General features: G+C 40.2%; 1 protein-coding gene across 1 annotated transcript; it reads right to left on the bottom strand.

The window, feature by feature from the left end:
- Positions 1 to 6,637: 6,637 nt before the first annotated feature.
- Positions 6,638 to 10,674, bottom strand: LOC311129968 (zinc finger protein ZIC 2-like). Its single transcript, XM_084162540.1, has 3 exons — positions 9,320 to 10,674; positions 7,839 to 8,002; positions 6,638 to 7,669 (listed from the first exon to the last, which is right to left on the bottom strand). The coding sequence occupies exons 1-3, from the start codon at positions 10,293 to 10,295 to the stop codon at positions 7,475 to 7,477; spliced, it is 1,335 nt and encodes a 444-aa protein (XP_084018666.1). The 5' UTR covers positions 10,296 to 10,674; the 3' UTR covers positions 6,638 to 7,474.
- Positions 10,675 to 11,800: the final 1,126 nt, after the last annotated feature.

The raw sequence follows: 11,800 nt of genomic DNA, 5'->3' as shown, positions 1-11,800 counted from the left end.
AAAAAACATTCTAAGAATGTTATTTAAAAACATATACATTTCTTTCGCAGTGTCAACAAAACTCTCTCTATCCTCTATCATGTTTAATGTGTTCAGGTGTGCTGGCCGCGCCCACTAAATGGCCACACCTGATCTTAATGAGTGCTTGTTTCCTTGGGGTCTGTTTGAATAGATTAAAATTAACAGCATTGTATGTGTAAAAAAAACAGTGCAGTGGACTAATTCCAGAGATAGAGAACAGAAAATCATAGGTTTCAATCTCACTGATGCCATGTCACAATAATAATAATAATAATAATAATAATAATAATAATAATAATAATAATAATAATAATAATAATAATAATAATAATAAATGCATTATTAATGCCTAAGCAAATTAATTTCTATGTGTCCTACTATATTTGTGCTTGGAGTTCAAAAAAGTTAACCAAAATAAGATGGAAATGTTATTAAAAGTCATATTGAAACATTCAGTATGTCCCGTGTAGCTCAGTTGGTAGAGCATGGCACTTGCAACGCCAGGGTTATGGGTTCGATTCCCATGGGGGACCAGTATAAAATGTATGCACTCACTAACTGTAAGTCGCTCTTGATAAGAGCGTCTGCTAAAATGTAAATTCAGTGAATGTTTTTAGGAAGTTATTTATAAACCTCCAAACAACCTTTACATAGAGTGTTAAGAAAACGTTCAATAATAACCACTAAATTTAGAGAATATTCTCAGAATGTTCTTTAATTACCTTCAAATAACCTATAATTTCTGTTCTCATAACGTTAATAAAACCTCCCAAGAAAACTTTCAGTGAACCAAAGTAAAATGTTCTCAGAACCACCCTGCAACATTAATGTCAACAGAACAGGAACATTTTTCACTTATCTTCTCAGGATGTTTAAAAAACGTTCAGTTTTACCGGTCAGGAAACTTATCGCTTCGTTCCCACAACCAATGTGAAACCAAAAATATACATTCCCAGAACTTCCAAGGAACCAAATGTGCTAGCTGGGTACGGTTTGATATTTTTATTTGTCTATAGGCTAAACTAGTTGCCAATCAAATTAAAGATAATAACTGAGATGTATAGGCTAATACCTTCGAGGCTTCCTTATAACTTCCACATATGGTAAAGAAACAACTTGTCAGGGAATTAGGCTTTTGCATTCGTTTTACCCCAAAAAATCTACCAATAATGAACAAACTGTAAAATACAACGTGATTTACAGATAAAACAGCCCATGATCTTTCTTTAACACAAAACGTAATGCCCTAAAAGTCACTTTTTCTCTATTGGTTGTTGTTATTACCATTCGAATCAACACAAGGTTATGTAGTCCTACATTTCGGACAAAATGGTCATGAACTTGAACTAAGCATATAGCATGTATTTCGTTTGATACACTAATCTCAGCATTTATGGTCATATGGGTGTTATAAGCATATAGGCCAATGAGTTCACAAAAAAATTAGAAATCTAATTAAATCCAAAAACCAACTGAATCTATGATTGTAGTTGGCTAGATAAATGCAAATATGTAAATATATGGCTCAAAGCAGCGCTTGGGCAATGCCGACTGTCACCGTCTAAAAATAGGGCTGTTGAAATGTTGGCATGGTGCGTATGGCGAAGATTGACGATGATTGCCACACTATAACCATGAGTTACATTTTAAGTAAATTGTGTCCGGTTCATTCATAAATGTACAGGATATTTGGTTTAGAACACCGCTCCGCAGGGAGAGCCAAAATTAGCATATCTTATATGTTTGTGCCACAAAATTATGTTTAGCCTATTATTTACTGTCATATTGCAAAGATTGTGATAGCCCTATAGTCATTTAAAATTCTTTCCTCGGTTTTAATGTTTTGATTCTTGCGTAATTATTGGCATTCAATCCAAAATAGAATGAAATACATAAGTTGAAATTGAATGCCTATCTATTTTCAAATTCGTTGGCGTATCATCCTAAATTGTAGGCTAACTTCCAAATTCTAGATGCAAATTGTTGTGGGTGTTATGCACATTTAATTTTAAGGATTACCCAACTTTTTAATATCTCAATGCAGGCAGTTCTGAAATAAACGAATGAGGAGTGTTTAGCCTTATGTTTTGTGAACTATTTTCAAGGTGCTTCTGTAAACCATAAAGATTTAAGAAGTGAAATAGAAAAAAATATACCTAATTTAACTGTCGTTACCATATTTAGTTATGACAAACCAAGACGTGGTGGTTGGTAACCTATCCAGTGGATAGTGTGAATCATATCCATTCACTATGGACCTAAAAGTAATACATTGAGTTAATTCCGTTAGAAGCCCGACAAACAGTCGAAGCGTTTCTAATGTATTTGGGACAGAATTACATTTAAATAAAAATAAAAAGTCGTGGGATTTCATTGGACATTTAGCCTACACAAGATATATTGTTGTGTGTGTGTGCCTGTGTGTGTGTGTGTGCGTGCGTGTGTGTGTGTGTGATAGAGAGAGAGAGAGAGAGAGAGAGAGAGAGAGAGAGAGAGAGAGAGAGAGAGAGAGAGAGAGAGAGAGAGAGAGAGAGAGAGAGAGAGAAGGCCATCAAAAGGATCATACATTTCGACATCCCTGGCTAAAAATACTACTAGTTACAGAACCCATTGCCCTCTTATGGTCAACAACTGCTTATGGTTGTAAGGTCTGGGCTAGGCCGGTAACCCGTGTTACAAGTCAGTATTCAATGTCCATCCATGTCCGATTATGAAGTGGAAACCGGCCACTAGGGGCAATATTGAGCGCTGTTACCTCCAAGCATGTTTCAGTGTTAAGGACGGGGATGGCGGTTGGGCACAAGCATCTGCATCTGATTCCATGTTGCATGTTCGAATCCAGCTATTAAAAAATGCCAATATGCAATAGCCCAATGAACATTTAGGCTCCTGGGCGATCAGTGGAGGCTACTTAGGGGAGGACGGCTCATAATAATGACTGGAACGGAGCAAATGGAATGGCATCAAACACATGGAAACCATGAGTTTGATGTATTTGATAACATTCCACAAATTCCGCTCTAGCCATTACCACGAGCCCATCCTCCCCAATGAAGGTGCTACCAACCTCCTGTGTGAGTGATGTCCCAGAATAAAGCATTCATTTTTATCATTACATTTACATTTACATTTTAGTCATTTAGCAGACGCTCTTATCCAGAGCGACTTACAGTTAGTGAATACATTTTTTTTTTATATACTGGCACCCCGTGGGAATCGAACCCACAACCCTGGCGTTGCAAACGCCATGCTCTATCAACTGAGCTACATCCCTGCCGGCCATTCCCTCCCCTACCCTGGACGACGCTGGGCCAATTGTGCGCCGCCCATGAGTCTCCCGGTCGCGGCCGGCTGCGACAGAGCCTGGATTCGAACCAGGATCTCTAGTGGCACAGTTATCATAAACCTAATGCCATTCCACTATAGCATATTTTGTTTTTGTTTATGTTTTACTCAACTGATTACATCAATATGAAATTCATGGTTTGATTTCTGCTCCGCCCATCCTTCTTGACTGTACCTGGAGCTGAGGCACGAGTGAATGCATGAACATAATTCTTACAACAAGCACCCTCCCACCCACGCACACACACTCCCATCCACATGTGCTATACCATCCCCTTTCTCACTTCCATACGCATGCACACCCACCCACACAAACACACGTCACATGTCACACAAACACACACACACACATGCACACAACTCCTCCCAACACTTGAGTATATGAATTGTGTATCTGCCCCTTGTCACTGAGAGCAACTGAATAAAATGAAATAAACAATCATATAGCCTAACCTATACATTTCAATAAATAGACTTATGTTGACTTCAACTGCTCTCAATGTTCTATCAATGGTCTGTCTTCCTTTAGGGAAATTGTGTAGGCCTATTATTCTTTTTATTTGAAAATGTAGATTAGGCTACTTTGGGTCAAGTACTGAAGACGTTTACTCTAAACTCTGAATAAACGTGTTTATTGAATGTAGAAATAATGTTTAAAAAATGTATCATATTTAGGCTACATAATTAGCCTATACGCCTCAAACAAAGTACAGATTAGCCTATAGGGCAAGTGGTGCTCAAACGAAACCAAAACGTGTTTTCTCTCTATCAATAACACCTTAAAGCCAGGCTCTGAATCTCTAACTGTATGTGAGGGTGGCTGGGGGGTGGTCTGGAGGCTGGAGAATTTAGCATTTTCAAACACCTGAAACAGCTTATTTCTGTAATCTAGAACCATAACCATGCTTAATTTATGTAAAAAAAAACATATGTATAGTTTTCTGCATATCTAAGCATACCTCTTGAGCTGTATGAATCCTCCTGACTGGTGGTTATTTTTATAAAGAAACTAGAAAAGCAAGCAATAACTAAATGTACTGAATAAGACACATTCCTTTCAATATTTTATCCAGATTTTAGCAGAGATGTAGAGAAGCATATTTAAAGTATACCAACCTTGCCAACAGGCATGCCAGCTAAAATAATGAGACAAGCTCTATCTTGATTGATAGCTTGAAATGGCTTCTTGTAGCTAGTTATGAGGTTGGGAGATTGGGAACCTATCTGGGCTAGCTAAAACCAACTTTATAAGATTGCTAGGTGGCTAGTAATGTTTTTTTTTAACAGGACAAATCTAAGGGGGCACATGCCCCTGTGCCCCTTTCGGGCATTACACCTCTTCTCCCAGCTCATCCTTCTCCACCATAGATCAATATGAGAGTATCATGCGCTGAGGAAGAAGTGGCATCATCGAGCTGCCTGGAGATGACCTTTGACATTTCCTGCTCCCCACAGGTCATATCATCCTCCGCTAGAGAGGTCACAGCACCAGCCCAGCCAGTGAGAAATCCCGCACTTCCAGGTGCCATTAGCAAGTATTTACTCGAAATGTATCATTTAAATAGCTTTGGGAATCATTCGAAAAGCTTTATGCGAAAAAATACGGTATGTTCACTCTGGACATTAGTTCACGCTATAGCCTATAGCCAGGCTATGTAAAAACATGTCTAAGACATCTGAACATTAAACTTTGATTAAATGAATGATTCAACTGAGCTGGAATGGGATAGGGAGAAACATTGTTGGATTGCCGAGATATGTATGCAGCCTTGTAGGTAAGTCAATGACGGTATAGCGTCTTGAATTCACATGGTCTCAGACTGAGAAAGCTGACTCAGTTACTCGCCACCTGCATCAACATGCACTGGTTTATCGCTCATGATATGGCATTACCAGATTTATTTCTTCTTCCTACCCTCACACATAACTCTATTGAATTTTCTACGGAGAAAAAAAACGGCTGTATAGTCAAAAACATAATACATGTTTAGGCTACTAATAATGAATGACTGCAAATACACTGGGGGATGTCCAAAAAAATAACTTGCTTAGGCCTACACACACCATCGATAAAAGGGATGCAGTTTGGCAATGTGTTAAAACAGAGCCAGTTTTGATTATCAGGACCTGCCAGATGTTCTGTAACCAATAATCCCCTCTCACTGTCTTATTCACAGATAGAAGCAACCACTCAAATCGTCTCAAGTAGCCATACTCTCAACCTGTGTTGCCTAAACAATACAAACCACTCACTATTCCATAAAGCAACAGTCTCAGTCTGAGAAAGTATACCCAAGTGATTGAAATAAATCAATACAATTGTATAAATGATAAGGCCAAGTATGCATACACCTAACCATGTCTCCGCATACAGAAGGCTCGAGCCCCGCTCAGGACCGAATCAAGTTCAAGTTCACGGCTGCTCTGACTGAGAAACCCCCCTGTCTTCCCCAAAGTGCCCGGGTGAGGGAGGGGATGTTCTGCTGGGTTTTCGGGAGTACAGGGGTCTCTCTACCAAATGTAAAGCCTGTGCCAAAACGGTTAGAAGATACTGCCATTTAATAAATCTCAAATTGAAATGGTCTGAGTCATTGCCGGGTGTTAATTTTCTACATTATATTTCATTATTTGGATGCGTGGACAAACAAGCGATTCTATAAGCAGGAGTTAGGCTATAGGTTAGGCTTCATAACACGCGGGTTCGAGTAGCCTGATTTAGATAGCCTACTCTTTTTACTTTCAAGTAGACATACATTTTAGTTGAGTTTACAGTTTGGCCTTACATGCTTAAATAAACCTCAGCCACAATGTTTGTTTTGTGACAGGCGAGATGGTTATGCCTAGGCTACGCATACATCTTGCAACTTGTAATTTGGCCTGCCATGTTGACACTGTAAGACACATTAACAGGAGTTGCAGACCATGTTCATCATGACTTATTCACGAGAGGTGGTGCTACACGAATCCAGAGCTGATGGGTTTTTAAGAGGGTAAACTCCAACGTTTGGGAAAGACCTAAGGGCATGAGTATTAATATCCAAAACAATACTTGTTTTACCACTGGAAGCAGAATATAATTTACATAGTGCAGATACACCCATATCCTTATAGCATGCATACTCTTGCTGACCAAATGTGAGTCTTAGCTTTATAGGTATATGAAAATGCTGATCTGAATTGACCCTCACAATAAACATATTTGGCACCAGTAGAGTTCCTATTAAAACAATTATGGGTATGAAGAAGACATCAAGAGAGGGAAATGTTTTTTAACACTTGCAACACTTTTTATTATATTTGTATGCAGTAAAATTCTTATCACAATAATGAAGAAAACACCTCTTTAACTTTGAACAAAAACACATAACAAAACAACTGCCCGTGTTTAGCTCATAATTGTACATATTTATAGTAAAGAAACATTCTTTATAAATATTGTTTCATCTGTAGCAAGTAAATACCATAATTTAATTACAAACTGATAAATAAGGCAGTCGATATTTACAAAAGGAAGGGGGTAAAGAAAAATCCAACGGCACAATGTTTATTTTCCTCACAATCTTCCAGATAGTAATTCACAATTCAAAACTTGCAAAGCACAAAACATCACAAGTTAAGTCCAGCAAACTAAAATATACATTCACAAGCAAAATATTGTGGTCTGTTTGAGTTAAGTGTTGATTTTGGCACTCTTTCCAGTTTATAGATGTTTAGTATAGTTACAATCAATTTGCCTTAGGATCACAATATTTAACATCATAATACAACTTCAATCGTAATATGTGCACTAAAAGTCCAGTTAGAGAAATAGCTACCATTGAAGGAACATCTACGCTATACACTAAAGACTGACAAAATCTATCACAACCAATGGGAAAGAGGACGTGTAATAATTATTTACAAATATATTGAATACACCTTAAACATATCACATATTATCTTCTGTTGGTTAAGTGAGTTTTCTTCCCTGGTGGTTTTGAATCGCTTTTTATGATTTTGAAGCGTTCATAGTAGCGTATTCGTGCTCTCCTTGGTGCACGAGTGTCCGATTCTCCTGCGCTGGTTGGGGTTCTGAGCAATGGTTCTGCGTTCACTTTTCGGTTCTGTCCTAAACATACCATTCACTGAAATTGGACGATAGGCTGCTGTGACCATTGTGGTTGTTGTGGACTGCGGGGGACAGATTGTTGTTGCTTTGGGTCTCGGTGGTGGGGGAGACGAGGCCGGGCGGTGTGGAGGATTCATAACCAGAACTGGCTGCAGGCGAGGAGTCGGACGCTGGTGGGGGGGCGGCTTCATGGACCTGGAGAAAAGTGCAGATAAAATGAGTTTATGATATCATGATGGGCAAATTGTGAAGTATGACTTCAAAGTGCTTCAAGAATGGTGAGGAACGTAACATAAACAACAGACGTAAACAACCCTTACATGCTACTATCAGCTGGAAAGTGAAAGATTGAAAGTCCATTTACCTTCATGTGTTTTCGTAGAGAGCTGGGATGTGTGTAGGACTTGTCACACATCTTGCAAAGATATGGTTTGTCTGACGTGTGAACGTGCATGTGCTTCTTTCGGTCGCTGCTGTTGGCAAACCGCCTGTCGCAGCCTTCAAACTCACACTGGAATGGTTTCTCTCCTACAGAAAAACAAGGATAAAACAGACACGTTAGATTCAGTTCAGCAAAAGCCTACAAAACGACTATGCCGAATACTATAGGAGTTGGATTCAATAACATGGCCTTTCAACGAGGAGTAACGGGTTAAGTCATAGCGTTCTTCATAGTTAGTGAATGCGGTTATGTTCACTCAAATGCCTTCCATTCAGTTAAATCTCAATTGTAGCACAAACTTAATTTAAAGATATTAACTATGTTCGTGGGAGCGGAGGTTTTCTGTTTTATGCAGGGAATGGTGCGTTTTAAGAAATAGTTAATCATTTAGGCCTATGGGAAGCCTATTTGTTTTGAATCACAGCAATTTAATGTAAGTAACCTAGTAGGCTAAGTAAAAATAGGCCTATATTTGAATATGTATTTCATAGACTACTTAATTTCAATATATGTCAGGGCTCTGAAATGCAAAATTGATATAAAAAACGCAAACATCCCATGTGGGGCAATAGCCTTTGGTGCAGAAGGCGCGCCATTTGCTTGGAAACAATAACAAAACTAATTAGCACCTGACCAATTCCATGGCTGTATAGCACAACCAAATCCCCCCAGAAAATATTCCAAAACTACTACCAATGGAATGCGTGAGAAAACAAAATAGGCCATTACACACATTCAAACACTTGCATGTTCATGAAGAGTGAATTCGCTATACAATTTCCAAAAAACAAAAAGCCAAACAATATTTCTCAAAGGACAAACTAAAATACATCGATTTGTGAAAAAGAGGTGAGGCATTCCGGATATAATCCTAAAAGCTCAGTCTTGCATAAACATTAAACCGGTTGATGAGATGTACTACTATTCGGCTCACGCCATGCGCTGCGCTGCGAGCCAGAAGCCCTCGCCTCGCCTTTGACCCATTTTTAAGTTTATGAACCATAAAACCTCGACAGCATATTACATAATTTAGCACATTGTTGCAAAACATTGCATTTCTCCAGAACTGGACGAACGCTAATCCTTTCCAGACCCGTCAGCTATGTGTTTTATTTTAGAGTTCAGTTCGCACGTTAGGCTAGTAGCTTTTCTTTTGTACTTTGACCGTAGGTGTGAATGTCTACCTTGGCAGTCTAAAAATACCTTATCGACTGATAATCTTGGATGTTTTGGCAACGAGAAAAATGAGATTTCTGCAGGCTATACAATTGGCTAAGATGAAATAAAGCATGGCGCATTGGCACAGCGAATTCTTAAATGTGCGGTGTACTTTTACGAAACGAAAAAAGTGCTCGAGAGATGAGAAACATTTGGGTAAAATGCTATAAATATTGTATAATTACCTGTATGTGTGCGCTTGTGAATCTTCAAGTTTTCCGACCGTGCGAAGACCTTGCCACATCCAGGGAAGGGGCAGGGGAAGGGTTTCTCTCCCGTGTGGACCCGAATGTGATTCACCAGTTTGTATTTTGCCTTAAACGGTTTGCTCTCGCGTGGGCACTCTTCCCAAAAGCAGATGTGGTTGCTCTGCTCCGGTCCTCCGACGTGCTCCACCGAGACGTGCGTGACCAGCTCGTGCATGGTGCTGAAAGTTTTGTTGCAACTCTTCTTGGGGTTGCTTAGCTGCTCCTGGTCTATCCATTTACAGATGAGCTCCTGTTTGATGCACTGCTGCCGCATGTAGCGGAAAAAGGCACCGGGGTGGTGCTGGTGAGCTCCCATGTGCATACCCATGTTCATATTCATGCTGCTGTACTGGTTATGGAGCTGGGCGGCCGAATAAGGATCGGTCCTTGGGCTGGAGACCTGGTGGTACTGGTCGGAACGGCCGAAAACCTCCCCTGGTAGTCCAAGACGCATTTGCCCGTTGAGCACATTCGGGGATCCGTGGGACCCATGCTGGTCGTGAATCCCGGGGAACAGAATGTGGCCTTGACTGTCTGTGTGGGAGTGATGGAGAGACCCCGTAGTGGGGCCGAAAATAGCGTGCTGACTGCTTGCGGGAGAGGATTCTCCGAAGCCACGGCTGCGAAAAAGAAAGTCCCTGGTGGAGTTGAACGGGGAACTCGCGTACGAGGTGACATGGGCGGCGTGCGCACCCAAAGCTGCTGTGGGGTAGCCGGGCGCCTGGGAGGTGAAGGCTGAGCTCTGTCCTGGAGAAAGATCATGGTTCAGTTTAAACGCACCCATGTGTGCCGAGTCGACGAAGCTATTTTGTGCTAAACTCAAGTCTCTCTCCTGCATCTCGCTCGCTGTGTGATGCCTGGCAAACGTGCCAACTCCCAGTCCGGGGAACTGGTGACCTGCATCCAGTAACATGGTTTCTCAAAGCGAATTTCGTTCGAATCAGCTTGTGTACAACAATTTTTGGGGGGAAAAATACAATTCAATATTCTATTCGGTTAGGGTTATTCACAACTTCCATGCATGGTAACACCATATCAGGCAAAGTTCAAAGCGATGATCCGCTCGTAAGGGGGAAAAACCTAAACAAAAACGTCTATATTCACTGGTAGTTAACTTGTTACTAAAAATCCCCATGAAACGAAGAGATTCCTTTGCGTTTTTCGTCTGGAAACTGTGATTGTTGATTGCGTTTAAACACACAGGAAGAATGGAATAATTATCTTACTAGGTGTCCTCGCATGGAGAGAGAGCGGGTTGTTGCAGCATCTCGGAATGTTGTTCGGACTGGTGTGTTTATTTCTTTCTTTCTGTGTTTATCGCGGAGGGTCCCTCTTTCTCCGTGGACTGGCACTAGCTCCTCTTACGCCCCCTTTAACTGAAGCCTGGACATTCATTCCAAGCAGTCTCATTGGCCACTTCGTCTCATCAATCCCAAGTGCCCCTCCAATAGCAGGTACCGCTTTGGCGACTAATAGCTGATCGCCATTTTCCACTAATAATTACCGCCTACATGTTAGGGGGAAGGGTAGAGAGAGAGAGAGAGAGAGAGAGAGAGAGAGAGAGAGAGAGAGAATACTATCGAATATGATGCCTAAAAACCTTAATTTTATAGGTTGATGTATAACGGGTGGCTTGACAACACGACATTGCACGTTGTGTGATAACGGGCTTTAAAAGTTGAGCTAGAATTAAATAAATATGATAGAAAATAACGATACTCGAAATAGCGAGCGGGTCTTTTGGGGAGAAGGTGGGGTCTGCACATTTAATTAAATGTAAACAGCAATACTCAATTTCACATTAGACAGGCGGATTTAATTAGCAACTATTTTTAATTATTTAGCCAAACCACTATTTTAGGTGTTGACCGTGTTTTTCTTGCTAAAAATATATATATTTATATGTAATACATATAATAGTCTGAATTATGTATGTATTCATTATGTATTCATTAAATCATTATTATTAATTTGTTCTTATTTGCTATGCTTATGTTTCTGCTGTATATCCTCACATTTCTATTGCATAGCTTGTAGATATATGTAATACAGTACTATAAAAAAAATAGTTAACGATCATTTACCCCATAAAGGGAATATGTTCATAGCCTCTGCGCCTACAGCAATCACTGAACTACCGGTCCTGGAGGGCCGAAACACTTCTGTTTTTTATTTCTACCTGGTAGTTAATTGCACTCACCTGGTGTCCCAGGTCTGAATTAGCCCCTGATTAGAAGGAGAGGATGAAAAACAGAGGTGATTCGGCCCTCCAGGACCGGAATTGAAGAACCCTGATGTAGTCTATCCGTACATTTGTTCAAATATTACACTGCAGTCTGCGCACCAATTGCAATGCCAGAATTACCCTTTTCACATGACAACAGTACATGATGTTCATATTCTGCTAGATAACATTGC

Source organism: Coregonus lavaretus (assembly GCF_964263955.1).
Source record: "Coregonus lavaretus genome assembly, chromosome: 5".
NCBI lineage: Eukaryota > Metazoa > Chordata > Actinopteri > Salmoniformes > Salmonidae > Coregonus > Coregonus lavaretus.
Note: the sequence above shows the minus strand (reverse complement) of the source record. Positions and strands in the feature narration are given on the sequence as shown.

Excerpts from the sequence above, each read along its gene's own strand:
- LOC311129968 (XM_084162540.1), bottom strand. The coding sequence starts at position 10,295 with ATGTTACTGGATGCAGGTCACCAGTTCCCCGGACTGGGAGTTGGCACG. Across the intron at positions 8,003-9,319 it reads TCACAAGCGCACACATACAG|GAGAGAAACCATTCCAGTGT; the intron begins GTAATTATACAA and ends GTTTTTCTGTAG. Across the intron at positions 7,670-7,838 it reads CTCTACGAAAACACATGAAG|GTCCATGAAGCCGCCCCCCC; the intron begins GTAAATGGACTT and ends ACTTTTCTCCAG.